General features: G+C 42.9%; 1 protein-coding gene across 1 annotated transcript in view; it reads left to right on the top strand.

The window, feature by feature from the left end:
- Positions 1–2,043: 2,043 nt before the first annotated feature.
- The window catches only part of MYH7B (myosin heavy chain 7B), a 156,298-nt gene continuing 136,274 nt past the window's right edge, over positions 2,044–22,067 (top strand). Inside the window, exons 1-5 of the mRNA XM_069243897.1 lie at positions 2,044–2,198; positions 5,134–5,237; positions 6,216–6,359; positions 9,340–9,496; positions 17,336–17,363. Coding sequence (XP_069099998.1) covers positions 2,099–2,198; positions 5,134–5,237; positions 6,216–6,359; positions 9,340–9,496; positions 17,336–17,363 — 533 coding nt within the window. The 5' untranslated portion in view covers positions 2,044–2,098. The remainder of the gene's footprint in view (positions 2,199–5,133; positions 5,238–6,215; positions 6,360–9,339; positions 9,497–17,335; positions 17,364–22,067) is intronic.

The raw sequence follows: 22,067 nt of genomic DNA, 5'->3' as shown, positions 1-22,067 counted from the left end.
CTCTGGACCACCACCTGTGATGCAGGATCCACACAGATCAGGATGAGAGAAGATCCACGCAGTCGTTTGTCGTTGCAGTTGGTTACAGTGGATGCAGGGGAGTGACTCCTTCACTCCAAGGGAGATCCCTTCTTCCTTCTCATGCAGACTGAAGGCTTGCCACCCTCAGATGATGCATAGCAGGGGAAATGTTGCAGAAGCTGGAAGGAGCCATGGAAACAATGTTGCAAGCAGAGTCTTCCTCATGGATGCAGATTGTTGGTTCCTGAAGGGTCCAGTCACGGTTCCAGTGGCTAGAAGTTGAAGTAAGGTTGCAGAGGAGTCCTGCTGAAATTTTGCAAGCCAAATCTGAGGACCCACTCAAGAGAGAGACCCTAAATAGTCCTGAAAGGGGATTGGTCACCTAGCCAGGTGACCACCTATCAGGAGGGGGCTCTGACATCATCTGCCTAACCTGGCCACTCAGGTGCTCCCAGAGGTCCCTTCCAACCTTGGATTCAGATGGCAGAACCCAGGGACTCTCTGGAGGATCGCTGGGCACCAGCCCTGGGGTGGGGATGGACCGGGAAATGGTCACTCCCCTTTCCATTGCCCAGTTTCACGCCAGAGCAGGGACTTAAGGTCCCTGAACTGGTGTAGACTGGTTTATGCACGGGGGACACTGAATGTGCCCTTCAAAGCATGTCATTGGATTGGGAAGACTACCACTCCCAAGACATGTAACACCTATTTCCAAAGGGAAAGGGTGTTACTCCTCTCGTCCAAAGGAAATTCTTTGTTCTGCCTTCCCAAGCCTGAGCTGTGCAAGCAGCGGGAGGGCAGAAACCTGTGTTAGGGGTGGCAGCAGCATGAGCTGCCCAGAAAACCCCAGAAGGCTGGTAGCAGCAATGCTGGGGGTCCTCTAAGGAGTCCCCAGAGTGCATGGAATCATACTTTTAATACTGGCAACAGTATTAGGGTATGATTGACATGTTTGATACGAAACATGCCTAGGTTTGGAGTTACCATTATGTAGCTGGACATAGGTAGTGAACTCTGTCCAGTACACGCATAAAATGGCATCCCCGCACTTACGAAGTCCAGGAAAATGGAACTGGAATTTGTGTGAGCACCTCAGCTAGTGCAGGGTTGCCCTCACACACCGGTACTTGCACCCTGCCTTCTGGGCTCGGGGGGCTTGCCATAGGGGTGACTTACAGCGACATGGTGCAATGACTTGTAGTGAAAAAGGATGCATGCACCCTTTCATGCAGGCGGCAAAGGCAGGCCTGCAGAACACTGTGCATGGGCTCCCCATGAGTGGCATACTACACGCTGCAGCCCTTGGGGATCTCCTGGTACCCCAATGCCCTGGGTACCTAGGTACCATATACTAGGGACTTATATGGGGGCACTGGTATGCCAAATGTGTGGTGTAAATAACAAAGTTACCAAGTTAGAAAGGAGAGAGCATAATCATTGGGGTCCTGGTTAGCAGGATCCCAGTGAACACAGTCAAACACACTGACAAGAGGTAGAAAATGGGGGTAACCATGCCAAGAAAGGGGGTATTTTCCTACAGCCACTGCCTATTGATCAGCCAAAAGGTATTTGAATCTCTTGAGGGGGACAGCCTGGGGGGTTGAAGTCTACAGCAGAACACTGGTGTGAAGAACTGAGTAACCATGCACCTAAGGCATGAATCAATCTTTAAAAAATACTGTTAAACATCCAGGTTCAAGAGCTTTTTCACTCTCCAACTTGTGAAGTATTTTTAATATAGTCCAACACTGCCTTATTTGTGTCTGCGCCTAACTCCCCACGTTCAGTGTTAGTTTCCCTTTAATTTGTATTGCCTTGTTAATGCCCGTGTACTGCATGACAGGTTTTTTACTAGGTTGTTACGTACATCTGTAAGTTACAAACATAATTTATTTGGTGTACCTACGTTGGAAAACTGGTATCTTACTGCAAGTGATATTGTCATACAATAAACGTGGTTTAAAACAGCTTCCGGTGTGTTAAATGACAAAGTCTTTCTGGCCTTTTTCTCTCTGTAGTGGTCACAAGTGCCTAGAGTTGTTCATTTTCTGTTCCGGTACTCCGAGGACCTTACAAGATGGCTCATCTTCAAGATCTGTCCGAATTTGGTGAGGCAGCGGACTACCTTCGGAAAAGTGACAAAGAGCTCATGAAGATCCACACCATCCCCTTTGATGGTAAATTATTGTGTATTGTGGCACAATCTTGGGTGTACCTTTCTTTGACATCCCGTGACACATCCGAACAAAAAGTAGCTGAGATAAAAATTTGTATCCTGACTCAAAGGTGAGGTAGGACCCTGACAGCTCATGAATACAGTTAGATAAATATGAGTCTGGTTCACTACAGTTCTTAATAATATTCTCATTCAGCCAAACTGGAGAAAGATGCATGATGGTGCATGATAATGTGCTCCATCAGATAAATAAAGGGTATAAGAATAAATAACCACGTGAGAATACATTGTTTGATTAAGATCATGCAATTTGGTCAAGGGAAGTAGTTGGTGTAGACTTAGGGGTCCTGGTTCCACAAATGAAAATGCAGGTACTAGTTCATATCTCATTTCGAAGGGTAAAGAAGCTCGTTGGATCACATTTCTTGACTTCTGAAAGGAGATGATTGTGAATAAATCGTGAAAGGAATGGATTCCTTTTTATGCACTGACTACTAGAGTAATTCTAGGGATGCTCTATTGTAAAAAGGTACCAAGCATAAGATCGCTAGGGTGCAGTTAAAGGCGCTAGGGAGGAAAACTCCAATTACAGTGATTTGAAGGGAGAATGACAGCAAGCAAGCACTGTCAATTTTTTTCTCCCCATTTTGACATTTTGTCATGTCACTTTGTGTATTTCCTATTATTCTTTGACACGTTGCGAGGACTGTGGTGTATTACATGGTGTGGTTGTGAAACCTCACTGTGTAATCAGTGGCATAGCGTGGGTTGTCAGCACCCGGGGCAAGGCAAGTAATTTGCGCCCCCTAACCCGGGGCAAGGCAAGTAATTTGCGCCCCCTAACCCGTGGATTTAGTCTCTTCCAAGATGTTGCGCCTGGTGCGGCCGGCCCCCCCTGCACCCCCCATGCTACGTCACTGTGTGTAATACACTCACAAAACCACCTTGGGTCCACAGAATAGTTTGTAAAACTCGTTGCTCATCCCTGGGTAACTGTGGCTTCAAGCAACAAGGCTTAAACAGAGAAACTAGTGTAAAGCATTAAGAAGCATAGAACAACAGAATGAGAAGTTCGCTCAACACAAAAGAAATCCAACACCAATTTAAAAAATAGATTATATTTTTATACATTTTTAGACACCAAGATGAGCAAAATCCACCAGAGGGTTCTGGAGATATAGGCCCAGATTTAAGAAAAGAGGCTCTTCACATCATGAAGCTCCACTTTTTGTGCACCCCCCTATGTCTCCCTAACGCCACCATGTGTGCATCATATTTAAGATACGGTGCACCTTGGCAGTATTAGGAATAATAGCGTCAACATTTTTGACACTATTGTAGCACTTTGATCCACTATCCTCAAAAATTCTGACACTAGTGGAGCAAACAGCAAGGAGGCCCTTTGATTCTAGTGGGTGTGTCCTTTTTTTAACGCCTGCTTTCAGCAGGCATTAAAAATGATGCCAAAAATGGCACAATGAAATCTTGTAGATTTCATAGCAACATTTTTGTGGGCCTCACTGCGCTGGAACACCCCCTTTGCAGACATTATGCATGGCGCAGGCATAATGTGGCGCAAAGTGGCGCAATGAATGCATTGCACCACTTTGTAGACGTGGTGCAGCGGTTTCGGCAATCTAAAGCCACATTAGCATCAGATAAATGATGCTAATGTGGTGTTAGATGGCGCAAGGCCATCCTTTAATTTGGGCCATAGAGTTTTAAGTAAAACACTAATTTCAGTTCCTGCCCTGTTTGAGTGACCAATTCCAGCAGGGAGATGGTCGGGGGCAGTAAGGAGTATTTGAAGTTATTTCCTTGCACATATTGAAATGCGAAGATCATATGTTCGAAACATGTTAGTAAAATATTTAAGTAAGTAGAGCATTCCTTTAGAATAGGATAGAGGCATGTTAGGTCTGGCTCTTCCTAGTACGTGGTTGAAAACAGTAGAGAGCAGTAAGAACAGTACAGCTTCACCCCAAATGTTGCTGCTGTCTTTGTTAATAGGTTGCTTTTGAGCACTTAGAGCTTCAACAGTACCAGTAAAAATGCTGGGTAAGATGTTTTTATCGTTTTTACGGTCCGAATTGCTGTTTGCAACCTCAAAAACATTTCTGCCCACGTGCGTAACCTATTTTAGGAGTGAGTAGGAGTTTAACAACTCCCAAAATGGTTTACTACTCCATACCAATTTGGCATTTGGGAGGTTTGTGTTGTAAGCTTTCCTTCCAAATACCAAATGCATGTGATTTAGCTACGTTTTCACCCAAAATCCAGTCGTAAAATATGAAAAAATGATTGACTCCTGAGCTGGGAAGGTAAGCCATTTGCAAAAGAAAATGGGGCTTATTGGGAATCGCTTCCATTTTTGGAATTTAAAAAAAGTTTTCTATAGAGTAGTCATTGTTTTTAGGGACCACGCCCATCTTAAACTTAAAAAAGTACACTTTAATTGTTTTAAACACAGTCTTGTTTTCTTCAGGGATAACAGGCTGGATTACAAAAAAGTGTACTTTATTTAAAGATCATCACAGACATGGTGGCCTACTGACCCTTGAAAGTCACTATCTCTGTGATGGGCACCAACCAGAGTGGGTTGAAAATTACGACCTACTCCATTATTATTCATGAGGTAGGTTGGATTATTACAGACTCTAAATCAGAACTCCATGCACCGACCTCTTACTACACAGCTAAGTTTATAAAATGCACTTCTAGTCATAAAAGTATGGATCACAAATTACAAACAGTTTTTTGCAACCCATATTTAGTACATCCGGCCCACAGTCCGGAAGATTGTGCAGATTAGATAGTATGTTACTTTGTGCAATATTAACATTTTTTTGCAAAATTTCCCGTAGATGTCATTAATATAAGATGGATGTGGTTCTATCTCATCTACTGACTAAGATCTGATTTTTGCTGTCATGCAGGAAAGAAGAAAACCTGGATACCAGATGATAAAGAAGCTTACATTGAAGTGGAAATTAAGGACACATCAGGGGACAAAATCACCGTGGAGACCAAAGACAAAAAAGTACATATATCACCCTAGTTATAGATCTAGGGAGACACAGAGGGTGGATGCACTTGGAAAGCCCATGCGGCAGGGACTTTCCGTGAATTAAAGGCAGGAAAGGGATGCGGTGTGCATTGCTACTGAGGTGGACCTAGCCTTGCTACTGGATTATTCACAAGAAACATTTCTTGGTATTTTCTTATTTCAACGTACCGTGAATTGCCAAGTTAGTTGATATTTAGATGGAAATTACATAATAGGGTAGATTTCAGATGCTGTTCTAACTATTCAATTGTGAGGCGTGTTATTATTTGGAAATTTTACCATGAAATACCAACTTCAATTTGTATTCAGGTATAATATGTCATGCTGGTTAGTTATTCAAGATGGGTTTGCATTATCTGGCTCTTCGCGTGAAATACATTTTTGTAATTGTTTACCACGATATGAAATATTGGTTGGGTTGCAAGGAGACACTTGTTGTGCTGGTTTTCAATAGGTGTTAAACAGTCTCTTCTGTGTGTGATTTTACACACTTAGGCACATAACCAAGGTATGATATATTATGAGTTCTTAATAAATAAGATGCCATTATTGAAGGTAAGATATCATGATACCGTGGTTTATGGTAACGAGTTGTGATTTGTAATGCTGCTAGAGTATTAGGGTGTTTCTATCAGGGTTTTGAGATATCAGGCTGACACCACATTTGGGGTGGTAGTCAACCTCGTGGGATTTACTTTTCAGATGTCATACAGACACTGCATTGGGATGTGTGATATAGTGACTTAATGCCGTGTGGCAGTTACAAAGCGTTTGGAGGTGTGACATACCTATGAAAAGCACACAGTGCCTAAAAAAAATCACTGGGTTAGAAATAAGCACTTTTGTTGTTTAAACACCGTCTCGTTCTTGCTTTAAGTGCAGCACCTTCTCCAATGCTGAACTAACAATCTGCTTCCTGGTGAAATTGTTATGCCTTGGTTCTTTCTTCAGACTCTCATTGTCAAAGAGGACGACATCCAGCAGATGAACCCTCCCAAATTCGATATGATTGAAGACATGGCTATGTTGACACATCTTAACGAAGCATCCGTACTTCACAACCTGAGGCGTCGTTATGCCAACTGGATGATCTATGTGAGTTAAGGCACTCTGCTCTGCTATCCACTGTGTGTGTGTGTTTGAGTGAAAGACAGAGGGAGCTGTGAATGATTTTGTAAGCGAACATGCAAGTGAGTGCTCATTAAAAGCAGTAATTTTTAGCCACTGAAAGAGTGAATGTGGATCAGTCTGTTTCGAATGTGTGGATTTGGTGTTCATGACTGGTCCCTGCTGTGGATCATGAGTACAAGCTGTGCTTGGGTCAAGGTCCAAGAGAAGCCCATTCACCAGCCCTTCCCATAAGGAGATCAACTGCCCCACTCTAGTGAACCAGACAGTGGCAAGAGGTAAGAACCCTGCTATTATTAAATCTGAGGGTTCCAGACACAGGCAACAAGCCAGATACAAAGACTCATTACTGATCGTTTTCAGATGAAGCATGCTTGTGGTGGGGTGGCTCTGCCGTGGATGGAGGGACTCTCAGGGGCTCCAGTGCTTTAAGGGTGCCAAGAAAAACGTTGTCTCTTAAGAAGTCTAAGAAGGAAACTTAGCACGAATATCCCATAGCCAAGCAACTACCTCAACCCATAAACACACTTGCTTGAATTTGGATGACAAATGCAGAAGAGCAAAGTAAGAAGCAGACACTGTTTTCTTTGATGGAAGAAAGTTATGTCTCAGGTTTAATACATAATTGAATGGGTTAACTTATGTACGATCTAAAGGTAGCCAATGGTGACGTAACTTAAACTGCCTGTCAGCCTGATTAACCAACAAGCATCAGGACAACATATAACTAATAGGATACACAAACGGCTTTGAATGGGGTTACCCCACCTTTGGAGACTATGGTTCAGGGGAACATAGATACCACCGAACACAACAAACACAGGCCAGACCCTCAGCTGCTCAGGCATGTATCTATTCCAGGAAATACAGGTGCATCGTTCACTGTGATCCCACAGGAGGCAAGGCTCAGGTGTCGACTAGAGGTTAAGCTTCGTGGCCCCTCCCCAGAAGTCACTCAACAGCATAAAGATGAATGAGCCCCAATAGGCGAGATAACCAACATACTCAAATCCATCTCCGGTTTCTCCCTGAAGGAGAAGTGGGGGATTGCAAGGGGATGCAGGCATGGGAATGCAGCTGGCAGACAGATTTAGAAAAGGCTTCATCAGTGTGGTAAGAGTATGGTCTAGTACATGTGGAAGAGTATCCTGTACTTTCTAACATTCTAAATTGAACCCAAATGAGCTGGCAGCAACAAGCGTATTAGTTTAAATAGCATTTAAGTCCCTTATACCCTTACTACGACTGTATTCTAAAGATTTAAAATCCGAAAATCTGAACACAGTTTTAGACTTCATTTGTAGTGCCCTTAGGTGGACATTTTAAAGGGACAGGAAATTATTTGAGGATAGACACATATTCAAAACTACTGATTTTGCACTCAATGAAATGAACCACACACATACTCCAAAAACAGATATAGTTTGTATGAATGACATTTTTTGTAGATCCCATTCCCTCTGTCGGTGTATTCTTAAGCACCTCAGTATGAATGTCACTGGATGAAAAATTATAGTTTTGTAACTTCGAAATTCCACATTTTGCACTGTATTGCATTAAGTATTAACTAATTGCATGCAGTACAACCTTTGAACCAGCAGTAGGACATAGTCCTTTATTACACAAATTATAACAACGAGATAATGCATTTTATAATAAAGTTCAAGCAAAACCAAACACTGTAGCAACATAAAAATCACTTAAGGGAATGTACTGTGAAACGTGAAAGGAAGAAAGGGGTGTAAGGAAATCAGAGAACTTAGTGAATAAAGGAATATAGGAATAAAGTTTCAAGACAACATTCCAAGAAGTCACCCCTCATGTTATTACATTTTCTAATAGACCCACTAGATTTGTAAAATAGGTTTTCCATGGGGGATAATTAAACCATTCAACGAATCCAACAAACTACATACTGTCCAAACCCGTTATTCCACTTACATAAGGAGACCCTTTTACTCTCCATCGCGGCCTCCTAACTCATGCTTTCTTATCTGGATTGTTATGGGCAATTTCTTAACAAACTATGCCCTTCCTTTATTGATTTGTTGTGACAGAACTGTCGTACTGAAATTTGAACAATCTGTCTGTTAATTTAAATGTTGGTGAAAACAGTACAAATGAGTGGTTCGAAAAGGAAAATAGCTGCACTTAGTTAAGAATATTTGAATTCTGGAACAAAATTAGATTACCAATCTAATATCCCTGCTACTAACACACAGAGGTTTTCTGTCCTTTGGGAAATGTGAGCCCTTCAGGAATGGCCCCAAAGCCTCTTGGAAGTCTACCATTGCTAAAAACTGACTAGCTCTGGATATTATGTGTTATAACTGTGCTTTCGATGGAACTACCTGTAATCTATCTTTCCAGAGCTCTGCTTGGGCTTCTAAAACTGTAAACATCTCTGCCATAAATGTTCACAGTGCCTCCATCGATAGTCAAATATTTATTTTATCATCTTGGGAACTGAGATTGCTTCCACATTCCGTTACCTGCTAGAATGTTACATTCGTCTTCAAATCTGATTTGTTTGATCTCAAATCACAGCTACCTTTCTGTAAATCTCTGATAATTTGTAAAGAAAAGAATCCTCCATATCTCTCCGTTTGGACTCCAACATCACATGGGCATTATTGTATACCTGTGTTTGCAATAGATGAGATTAAACAATCTTGAATTTGGCCTGGATAATGTTTCGAAAAACAATTTGTATTGTGTCAGTGTTGAGTACTTGCTAATTTTTAACGTAGGGAGGCAGGATTCCCATGCCCCGTTTAATGGTCTGCTAACATTCAATTATAATCTAATAATGTGAGTGTCGTGAACAGGTACTAAGTGATGAAGGGCTCAGAGGACCATCATTAATGGTCACTTATTGTTCAGAACAGTCAGGTTTAGATATATAAGCAAAATGCTTCCCTCACACGATCCTTCAATCTCATTCCAGACGTACTCGGGACTGTTCTGCGTGACGGTGAATCCGTACAAGTGGCTCCCAGTCTACACTCCCACTGTGGTGGCTGCATACAAGGGGAAGCGGCGCTCGGAGGCCCCGCCTCATATTTATTCTATCGCAGATAATGCCTACAATGAAATGGTTCGCAGTAAGTATCTTGAAGTTTGCTTTTCTTAGAAACCCTGTATTACGCAATAATTGGCCTATATGGGCTTCGATTCCTAGAATTTCTCTATGAGGCTAGACTTTTTTCCTTTTTTGTAATCTTTAGAAAGGAATTCCTCATTCCCCATAATTGAACGGAGTCCTCCCTGTCAATCGAGTGATATAACATGGACACAAATGAATTGAGATATTGCGGAAACAGGGATATGGCAGAGTCACACAGAAAGTCTCTTTAGGTAACCCAACAGAATCGTAACTAGGAAATAGTAGCATTTTGGGTTATTCTGATGATGATGATACTTATCATTATTATATAATTATGATAGCTGTAGTAGATGCTGTCGTTTAGTAGTAGCAGTGCTGGCAGTTTTTTCTATCACTTAAAAATACAGTAGAGACCATTTACATCAATGAATGCATGATTAATGCATTCTAAGTAGTAGTAAGTATATCATGCAATACATGCTTTAAAATGCAGCTATCAAGTAACATGTAAGAAGCCTGCAGCTAGACTATAATTAATGTCAGAAAACAGAATGCAGCTTGTGACCAGCTTCTAATGTGAAACTATGACTGAACACTGCAACAAGGTAATAGTGACTAACTGGACAGGGCAAGAATGAGCTCACCTTACCTGAAGGGTTAATGGTAGCAGTCTAGAGTTTCACAGCTCTATCTCGCTCAATCCCTCTCGAAACTCTTCCCAGAATGTTAGAAATGTTAAAGCAGAAACCACAATTCTTAGAGAACTGTTCTGAATCACAATTGTAATGTAGTTGACTAGCCTTTAAGAGAAAAAGTTAGGGTGTCCCATCAAACCCAGTAAAGATTTTAAATTGGTAGTTCTGATATAATGTTCAAGTAGGGCCTTTGTGCTTACCCACCTAGATCTATCTCATTCTGCACTACCAAATTGTTTCAATATGTTTATAAAATGTTGCACATTCGCCATTCATACTGCGTACTGTAGCAAACACTACCCATACTATGCTCTTAATACTTGTGTGTTGGGCTTGGCCCTTTCTGCAGGGTCATCCCCAAACGTTTTGCCTTCACCCTCCTGTTTTCTAAACTCATTTTTGTTGGCTTTATGAACTGTGCACACTTTACCACTTCTAACCAGTGGTTAAGTGCTTGCACTTTTCCCCTTAAACATGGTGAAATTGGTTTACACCTAATTGGCACATTTAATTTACTTGTAAGTCCCTAGTAATGTGGTACTACATGTACCCCGGGCCTGTAAATTAAATGCTGTTAGTGGGCCTGAAGCACTGACTGTGCTACCCACCTTCATAGCACTTTTAAACATGCCCCAGGCCTGCCATTGCAACCTTTGTGTGAAATTTAACTTGCCATTTTGACCTGGCATGATAAACCTCTTTCCAGGTGTAAACTTTATGTTTTAATAGATATAAACCACCCCTAGGTAAGGCCCTACACATCCCATGGGCAGGGTGCAGTATATTTAAAAAGTTAGACATATACTATTAACTTTTACATGTCCTGGTAGTGAAGAACTCTTAAACTCATTTTTCGTTACTGCAAGACCTGCCTCTCCCATAGGATACATTGAGTTAACTTATTACATTTAGTAACTGATAACTTTCAATTGGAAGCAGGTAGGGATGTTGAGTTGGGTGTCTAAGGAATTGTAATTTAAAACCCTATTTAATGGTAGAGTCGATCACAAGTCCGAAAATGTCACTTGTAAATGTTGGTATTTTCTTGTCTCGAGCAATTGGTGTCTGCTGCCTATATACTGGATCACATGTCTAGGTGTAGCTGGCAGTTGGTGTTTGCGCATTATTCCCAGACAGTGAAACAAAGGGCCATAGGTATTGGCAGGATGGGCCCTTTCTGACCTGATGAGAGGAAGGAGCTGCCACCTACCATACTTGGACATCGCAAAGGCTCTGCGTGAGCACACTTACAATAGGTTTGACACTAGTCTATTGTGACCACAGGCAATCTGGGGCCAGGGCAGGGAGACAGGAAATTCCAAACACCACTGGGGGGTGGAAACCTCCAGAACATCCGGCAACTTTACAGTGGGCACCAGAAACACACAATGGACCCTCAGGCCCAACTCTTCAGTACACCTCTGGACCTGTGGAAGACTCAGAAGGACTGCTCTGCAAGAGGGACTGCTACTCTGTTGCCCTACTCCCCTGATGTCTGAGTGAAAGAACTGACCTTCAGCTTGAATCCAGGGCCACCAGAGTCACTCCAAGGGCAAGTTGTCTGCTTGTAGAAGTCTGGCCTGGTTTATAGTGGGTACGTTGGGTACTTACACCAGGTCCAGTTATCCCTTATTAGTGAAATGTAGTAGTGTTCTAGCAGCTTAGGCTGATAGAGGTAGCTACAGCAGAGCAGCTTAGGCTGAACAAGGAGACATGCAAAGTTCCTGCAATACTACTTATAATTACACAGTACTTATACACAAGTAAAGACAATACTCAGCATTACCAAAAATAAAGGTAGTTTATTTGGGTGACACAAGGCCAAAATATCTTAGAGGCAATACTCCTTCTGGAGGTAAGTATTATACACAATATATACACTAGACATCAAAATAGTGTAAGTAATTAGACATAGGATAGCGCAAACAATAGGAAATGCCATAGAATGCAATGGGTGAAAATAGGTCTAGGGGAAACACAAACCATATACTAAGAAAGTGGAATGCAAATCATGCATTTCCCCCCTAGACAAGTGTAGTGTGTAGAGAATCACAGGGAGAGTAAGAATACAGCAAAGTAAATGAATTACCCCACCCCAGAGCCCAGAAAAGCTGGAGTAAAGTACTGCAAGTTTCCATAGGACAATACTACAAGTCGTGATTAGAGTTATTGCAAGAACCACGCAAGACTGCAAACAACAAATGGTGGACTCCTGGTCCTGAAGACCTGCAAAGGAAGGATACCAAGTCCAGAAGTCAAAAGAGGTTCCAGGAAGGATAGGAGCCCCTGCCAACCCAGAAGCGGGTGCAAAAGAAGAGTCCCTTGTTTGACGAAGATTGCAGAAATGCACCCTAGGAAGAGGTCAGCGGGTTCCATGCACTGGATGTCCCAAGGAGAGAAGTTGGATGCAGGTGAGTTTTGGCACTGGATTCCTCCAACAAGCCTTGGTTCCGGGAAAGTCACGTTTTGCATCAGGTAGGTGCTATCTGGACCAAGGAGGGACCTGGGGGAACCAACTCTGTGTGAGAAGGAATAGGGAGCTCTCAGCACTTCAGAGAGCCCTCAGAACACCAGATAGCACCCATGGGAGTACCAGGACATGGGTACAAAGGAGGTGCAAAATGCAGTTGATGCAGCACTACAAAGGAAGGTCGCACACCACTGGAGAACAACTCCGTGAGTTCAGCATTGCAGGATGGAGTGCTGGGGACCTGGGTCAGGCTGCGCACAAAGGAATTTTGCCAATAGTGCACAGAGGCCTCAGAAGGTGAAGAAGACGCAGTGCACAGGGGTATTGTCGTTCTTGGGGAAGGCAAGGTCTTTCCTCCTCCAAATTGGGACAGCAGACCCTCAGGACAGTCTGTGTTGATGGGGTCCACCCTCTGTGTTCCAAGGAGCACGCTCGTCACCAGGAGAGGAGTCCAAGAGAACTGGTCATCGACTTAGAAGGTGCCTGCTTGAGCAGGGGAGTGACTCCGTCACTCCTTGGGAGATTTTTTGGGTCCTTTGGGTGCAGGGTGAAGACAGGAAGTCCTCAGAGCATGCACACCATGGAAACTGTTGCAGTTGCTGGCTGGAGCTGAAGTTGCAGAGGAAAAGTAGCCCTTCTGGATACTTTGTTGCTGTTACAGCAGTTCCTGGAGCAGTCTGCGGTTGATCCATGCTCAGAGGATGAAGTAGTAGTTGCAGAGGATTCCTGCTGGAAACTTGCAAGTAGAATCTGAAGAGAACCCACAGGAGAGACCCTAAATAGCCCTGAGAGGGGGATTGGCTACCTTTTCAGGTATGGACCTATCGGGAGGGGTCTTTGACGTCACCTGCTGGCACTGGCCACTCAGAGGCCTCCAGAGTATCCCCACACCTTGGAAAGCAAGATGGCTGAAGTCTGGGACACATTGGAGGAGTTCTGGGCACCACCCCTAGGGTGGTGATGGACAGGGGAGTGGTCACTCCCCTTTCTTTTGTCCAGTTTTGCACCAGAGCAGGGACAAGGGGTCCCTGAACCGGCGTAGACTGGCTTATGCAAGGAGGGCACCATCTGTGCCCTTCAAAGCATTTTCAGAAGCTGGGGGGCTACCCCTCCCCAGCCTCTAACACCTATTTCTCAGAGGAAATGTTTTGTTCTGCCTTCCTGGGACTGAGCTGCTCAGACCCCAGGAGGGCAGAACCCTGTCTGTGAGGTGGCAGCAGCTGTAGCTGCATTGCAAGCCTCAGAGAGCTGGTTTGGCAGTACTGGGAGTCCATGGTGCAGCCCCCAGGATGCATGGAATTGGCTCCCCAATACCAGATTTGGAATGGGGGACAATTCCATGATCTTAGACACCTGACATGGCCATATTCGGGGTTACCATTGGGAAGCTACATATAGGTATTGACCTATATGTAGTACACGTGTGCAATGGCGTCCCCGCACTAACAAAGTCCAGGGAATCGGCCCTGAACTATGTGGGTGCACCTTTGCTAGTGCAAGGGTGCCCTCACACTTAGTAACTTTTCACCTAGCCTTCATTAAATGAAGGTTAGACATATAGGTGACTTATAAGTTACTTAAGTGCAGTGAAAATGGCTGTGAAATAATGTGTGCACTATTTCACGCAGGCTGCAGTGGCAGTCCTGTGAAAGGGTTTGTCTGAGCTCCTTATGGGTGGCAAAAAAAATGCTGCAGCCCATAATGATCTACTGGAACCCCAATGCCCTTGGTACCTATGTACCATATACTAGGGACTTAGTAAATGGGGAGGTCCAGTGTGCCAAGTGAAATTGGTAAATGAAGACACTAGCCTATAGTGACAAATTTAAAAGCAGAGAAAGCATAAGCACTTTCGTTCTAGTTAGCAGAGCCTCAGTGACACAGTTAAGCACTACAGACAACACACACATTAGGCTACAAACTATGAGCACTAGGGTCATGGCTAGCAGGATCCCAGTGACACAGTAAGAACACACTGACACACACTCACAAACAGGCCAAAAGTGGGGGTAACCATGCTAGAAAGAGGCTACTTTCTCACACTCCTGATAAGAGCCTCAAGGACAGAAAGATACAACCCCCTCGACCCCAGCACCTGGACTCTGTCTGCTGAGAGTCCTACCCCCAAGTGGTTCCACCTTGGTCCTAGAAACTTGGAAATGGCCTGAAGGTGCTCTGCTAGCTGAGCTGTGGTTCTGTGTGAGGAAACGAATCAGAGAACCGCATTTCCTCGCAGCTCCGCTTCAAAACCATCATTGAGCGACGCATTCACTATGCAGGTCTTTGTATCACAGCCCACAGTCTCCTTGGAACTTCTGCTGCGCGATGCATCTTTGAAACAGGTCTGCAAATCTCAAGCCCCTCGTCGATGGCAACCGCGACGACAACACTGGACTCCACATCGCAAGACCCAAAACTTCTTCAGAACCAGCCAGTGCACCTTCGACACAGGACTTTGCATCGCAAGCTCCTCACCAATGTTATTCTCCCCGCTCCTCAAAACCACAGATGAGCAATGCATCCTTGATACGAGATCTCACAATGCTCAGCACCCAGGATTTAAAGTGGTCTTGTTTAGCGGGCCTAACTTGGTCCCTTTATCAGACCCACGCTCCGTCACAGTGAGCCTGAACTTGTGACTTTGTCCCAGTCCAGGGCAACCTTATAACCCAACCTAGTGCTTTGTGCTTCTAGACATAATTTTCACTTGAATCTTTAAAATTCCATATCTATGCTTCTACTTACTGGATTTTTGTTGTTTTGGTGGCATATCATTTATTAATGTTTACTCTATTTTTCTAAAGTGGTGTGGGATTTTTCTTGTGTTGTGTTTTAGCTTTATTTCTGTTTGGGGTGCTGCATAAATACATTAAATGCAAAAAGAACAGATGATGGATGGATTGCAGAACAAATCAAACATTCACCTCCAGTCACAGATTTGGGTTTAATCCACCAGTGTTTTTTTGGCATGTCATTCCAGTATGCACCCAGCCATAGGTATATCAGTCTTGACCCTGCTTCCCATGGGAACAGCCCAGCCTGAACTGCCAGACCAGGCACTCCCTGGACCAAAAACAAGCATCTTGAGACTGGTTTTGAGGGTATCACCTCTCAACAACCAGGCTAACTTGAATGTGGTGGCAGAGCAAGCACAGGACCCATGTTTGCGCATACCCTTCCCACTTAGGGCAACAAACGCAAAAAGGACAGATGATGAACGGAATGGGCAAGAAATCAAACATTTACCCCAGTCAGAGATCTGGGTTTAATCTATTAGGGTTTTTTTCTTGCCATGCCATTCCAGCTTGGACCCATCCATATGCAAATCAGTTTTGACCTTGCTCTCCATGGGAACAGTCCAACCCGAACTGCCAGGCCCTCCCTGGACCAGAAACAAGCATCCTGGGACCAGTTTCAGGGTAATATCAGCCAGGCTAGCTTGAATCCAGTGGCACAGTGAGCAAGGGACCCACGCCTGAGCATACCCTTCCCACTTAGGCGAGCAAAAAGTCCTGGCCTGGCCTGGCAGTTTGGGCTGCACTTTTCCCATGGGTAGCAGGGTCAAGACTGATTTACATATGGCTGGGTCCAAACTGGGGTGGAGTGGTGGGCAAAAAAACAATGGATTAAACCCGTATCTTTGTGACTGGGGGTGAATGTTTGCACTGTTCAACATTCCATCCATCATCTGTTCTTTTTGCATAAATAATTTACACATTTACTCTAAGTTAAACCTGATTGTTTTGTCCCAGACTACCAGAGGGTTAAGCACAGGTTAATATGGGGTTTGCTTGTGTTTTACTGTGACATATTGAGGTTGCTGCTTAAGTAGGGTTTCACCCCCCTCAACCAGTAACCCAATTTACAACTTTGTGTATTAAACATTAATTGTGTATACATTACTGTCATTACTGCAAAACCTGAGTTATTTTTGCTTTAAAGAGATACCATTTTCATTCTCACACTATATAGACATACATCGAGAAATCCTCACCTTTTATCAGGTCTGAACTCTGTGGCCAGTTTTGAGGTAAAAACTAGTCAGAGGTCCGTTTAGGAAACTTATGCTCATCCCTACTGGAAACACGAAGTGATGCAAACAACAACGTAATAATAAAACCAAATTATCTGGTACAAAATAATCAATTAAGATACATAAGAAAAAGGCACTTACAAGAAAAGTACAACTAATACAAAAATAAGGACACTGTAAAATCACCCTGTGCCACCCCTTCCGAACATTTCTTGCATATTCTTGCTTTTTTAAATGGCCAGTTGTGCGCTTAAGCTTTTAAGCCCTCTCAGTTTAGGCAGCATGGGAACTGGAGCACAGGAACAGAAGCACACTGCTAGGCAGTGCAGTTGAAAAGTGGTAGGGCTGGGTTCTCTTTGGTGACATTACCTCATTTTCAAACAAGAATAGAGAAGAAGAGCGAGAACAGAAATAAAGAAAAAAGGTTAAGGAATGTATTCCTGATAGAGATGTGCTGGATTCTTCTACATTTCCTGAAGGGTGGTGACTGGTAACATGTTTTGCAATTAGATCTTTGTGCTCTCACTCATTTTTTGCTGGTATGGATGGAAATTCCTTTCTTCTAGCCCTATCTTGATGCCTTGTGCATCTAAGTTTCATGTGTAGAACCGCATTATTGTGTTTGTTCTTCTCTTTCAGATCGTGAGAACCAGTCCATGCTCATCACGTAAGTCCTCTCTGTAGTTTCATTCTTTACGTTTCTGCCTTTCTGTTTAGGCAATCACAGGGTAGGGAGAGCGTTTAACTACATGCCAGTATGCCGAATGTGATATGATAACTGTGGCCCATGTGGTTCTTTGAGAAGCTGAGAGTGGGAGGAAGCTCAGGTGTAGTGGTCCAACTCCAATATTTGAACGACATCCCTGAAAGTGACTTCCCACCCAATGTCACTCTTCCAAGATCATGTGTCTATAAGCCACCATCCACATATATCACTGCTAACTCAAATTCCCCCCTTTAACAGAACAGAGTTTGAGATCATTATTGCAGAAAAAGAGAGATATGCTTGAAGGGGCAGTGCAGGTATGAGTAAGGCACAGTTCCACGGTTGGTAGGGATACACTGGCTGTGGATTTTAGGGGGCACGGGTTCCATGAGGACACACACATGCTGGAGTCATCGAAATGGCAGATTCTGTTAAATGATGAGAGGCATGTTACAAAAGGAAAGATTCATATTCTAATGCGGCATAACAACATTAATCTTTCTAAGAGTTTAGCTGTGTTAAGAAGCAAATGGTTATATTTGCTGGATTGTTTAGAATACATAATGTGTTCGCTTTGATGGGAACGATTAAGGCCTGATTTCGAGTTTGACAGATGGCGCACAACAATACAAACATGACGAACAGCAGGTCCGCCGTGTTACAAATGCATTGGTTTAAAGTGCACTTCTAGTAAAGCGGATGGGATGCTGGACACAGAGTACTAATTTGCCAAACTCTAAATCAGGCCCGTGCTTTTGATAAGTTACAGGTCCATGGAGGGAGAGTTGCTCTTATGGCCCTAGACAAAAGTAAATATGTTTTCTATTATCTTAGGTAAATAGAACCCATAGACATTTAAAGCACTGAATTAAAAAATACATAAATCAGAGCTCAGCAAAAGTATACAAATCACTGGACCTAGCTGTAGTTGTCCTAAACACAGGAATCGTCAAAAAGAATCCCAATAACATATCCCACGATACTTACTCTAAGCACACGTTTTGAAAAATGACAAAGTCATCAAGACAGAACTCATAAACCCTCAACGCAAACAAAGGATACAGAAAAGGGCATCCCACGCTTCGAAAAAGGTAATTCTGAATACATCACTCATTAAAAAATAGTGTCAAATATCCAGTTATAGCTTAAAGCTAGCCCTCATGGCGAACGGTGCACTTCATACAACAACACTGCAATACATTCTAGCACGTCCAGGCTACAAAGGGACGTGTGTTTACAAAGCGCAGACATTATGGCGTGAGTACAGACAAAAGTGCACACAGTTACTCGAAGATCAGTCCGACGGCGTCAGTGGGAGCAGTGAGTTAAAGACCAGGTAGGTAGGCAGTGGGGAAAGTTCATGCAAATGTGAGTGTGACTAGTCTCACATAAACAGGAAATCGATCCAGGGACTTTGGCTCTAAAACATGAGTTATCTTATTGTTATGCGTTTCATAGACATGAGGATAGGTTCATTCAAGCGACAGTTTAGGACCAGTCAGAGAGGCCAAGGTTAGAGCTGGCTAACCCTTTTTCAATGGTGTGGATGGCCTTGCAGACTGCTTAAAATGTGATACTGGTGAGAGGATAAACCAAAGATTAAGAAAATGGGTGAATGCGTTACACAGTATTCACAAAAAGAACACCAAAACTAGACAAATAGAAAATTACCTCAAAATGAGCCATGACTTCCGAAATTGTCAATGTGAAGAAATAAACATAAATAAAAAAAATCCTGTATCTCCGAACTAACCAAAAGCAGCTGATACCAATAACCCATTAAAAATTGAAAAGAATGTACTTAAAGCATAATGTCTAAGGGTCTGATTTAGAGTTTGGCAGAGGGGGTTACTCCTTCCCAAACATGACAGATATACTGTCCGCCGTATTGCAATCCCATGCTAGCCTACGGAGATCGTAATACAGCCGATAGGATATCTGTCACGTTTGTGACGGTGTAGCCCCCTCCGCCAAACTCTAAATCACACCCTTAGAATGTCAAAATAGCTCAAAACACAAAACCTGTAAAAAGCAACTTAATGTACAAAACAAATCAAAGACTTCTAAAACATTGCACTCTTTAAAATCAGCTTAAACCCCAAACCTGTCTAAAACAACCCCTGTTCACACAAAAAAGGAAAACTGATTCCAAACACAGAGCTCAGTTAAAATGACTTGCATAATTTTTCAAAGATAATCACAACAAAAAATCACCAAAGACTCAGAAATGCAGAGATCATTAAACCATAAAAACACAAACAACTCTTCAAAAAGGACTTCACACATACATTAGCAGTAGTATTCACCCTAACGAAAAAAATCACTAAATTGCCAGGTACACAGAAATCTATAAATAATTATGTTAAAAACTGAAATCTTAAAAAGTAACCAAAACCTTCAAACCCATCAAAAAGTATTTAACACATAACTCAACACAAATAACCTAAGTACAAAACTGAGATATAATCCAAAAGATAAAGACAACCAAAAATTATTCAGTTTTCAGAATGCAGGAATATGACCTCCAACGTATAATTCACTGAAAATCTCACTAAACAAAGTTACTCTAACAGGGCCTCAAATACAATACCCATCTAAAATAACTTCAAAACACAACTACAGAATGAGAATTTCAAACTGAGTTTTATTCAGACCTCAATCACAAGACATGTAAAGAAAACTAATTAACCTAACAACAGAACTCATTACAATTGGCATAAAATTTGAATAATCAGACAACCACATACACAAAATCCCCAAAATGGCTCCAAGCAGAACTAATCACACATTGAGCTTGAACGAGATGTCACTAAAACGACTACAAACATATAATTCATCAAAGATAAACCCAAACTCATTAAAAAAACAGCCAAAAATTCCAAACTCATTAAAAGCGTGGTAAGCACAAAAATACCAAAAGCAAACCACAGTACCCTACCATTATATCATGGCCGAAATATCACCAGACAAAAGTACTGTGTGTCCTAAATATAATTTACAATCATATCGACTCATTGGAGTTAGTAACATCAAATCTACACAAAGCAACGAAAATTACAGAAAATCTACACCCAAAGGAGCAATATTTTTGGAAACTATATTTAGGTCATAATATGTGTGCCAGATGATACTTTTATCAATGTTCTGACATAGAACCCAGAGTTATAAATAAAAAAGTTGACAAAAAAGGCTCAAAGCAGAAGAACAAAAAGACATAACACTATAAACATGACCGGAAAAAAACCCACATAAAAGTAATCACAAACACTTAACTTGTTGGAAACAACTGCAAACACATCTACAAATGGCGATCCTTTCTTAATTACCCCAAACATATAACGTATCAAAAACAACTAAAAGTATAGGCCACCAGAGAAAAGACTAACAACCTCATTACGAGTTTGGGGGTCCCACAGCGGAACCGCCAAACTCGGGGGGAGGATGTCATCGCCATGGCAGTGGCATCCACCCCTGGACTATTACAATGTTCATGCAGATCATACCGGCGGAAACATTACAATAGACAGGAACAGTGCTACTAGATAGCACTTGGCTCCTTTAAGGGAGCGAAGTGCTATCTCACAGCACACAGCCTGAGGGGGCCAACCAGCACCCTTGGAAGGTGCACTGTGCGCATTCTGATGGTGCTGGGCAGTGGGGCCCCTGCACTGCCCATGCCATGGGAAGCGCAGGGGCCCCCCTTTTTCCCCAGCATACCCTCACCACCAGCCTTTCAATGTCAGTCAGACTGCCATGGAAAGGCTGGCAATAAAGGAAGTTGTAATCAGTCAGGCGGCGCTGAGTTCAGCACCGTCCTGGCTGAGTGCCACTCTGACCACCATCGCCACATCAGGACCATGTTCCGACGGGGACGCCGGCCCCCTGGTGGGTCCGCCCAACAGGACTGGAATTGGGCAGTCAGACTGCTTGAAGTGCAGTGGTTCGACTGTCAACGCAAGTGTGGCAGCCCTCAGACCGCCACATACGTTATGAGGCCCTAAATGTGAAATTTATTAGAAACCAGTCAGGCAGGTGACTGACTCTACCCCAGACACACTGGCATTCCAAAAGCACTGACTTGCCTCCTTATTTCTGAAAAGGCGAGTCTATCTTTGCAAACAGTCCCTATCGCTGTACTTCCACCTACCTGCCCACTTCTTCGAATTGGTGCCAGACAAGGGATGTAGGAATTCTTTCCATGAAGGCTTTTCATTCAGCATTACTCAGTACTTGAGGTGGTAATCTTGAGTGCTCAGAAAGTATTTTATTCTGTAAGATTCTGCCACACTTGGGCTGGGTCCACTAATTAGAAGAAGGTTTGTAGACAGCTTCTGCATTAATAGCCACGGATGAGAACAATGAAGAACAAGGTAAATTAAATCACCCTGAGATGGAGAGTGAAAAGTAAAGTGCGTCATGGCATTTTTGAGTGAGTAACAATTAGGAATGTGTTCATTGGTTGTGATGTAAAAGAACAGGCTAAACCAAGGATCACCAATTGGTTATGATAGGACAAAAAGAAAGATCAATGTGCTACCTAAAAAAAGAGAACCTGACAGAATAAGGGCAGTAATTCATTGTAATACAGGAAAACGAACCAATCAATGTGTAGCAATTTGTTCTGGGGAAGACAGGGTCGTTTTATGTGATGGGAAAGGACAGTAT

This window comes from Pleurodeles waltl, chromosome 7 (assembly GCF_031143425.1).
Source record: "Pleurodeles waltl isolate 20211129_DDA chromosome 7, aPleWal1.hap1.20221129, whole genome shotgun sequence".
NCBI lineage: Eukaryota > Metazoa > Chordata > Amphibia > Caudata > Salamandridae > Pleurodeles > Pleurodeles waltl.
This window is presented reverse-complemented; position numbering and strand designations above follow the sequence as displayed.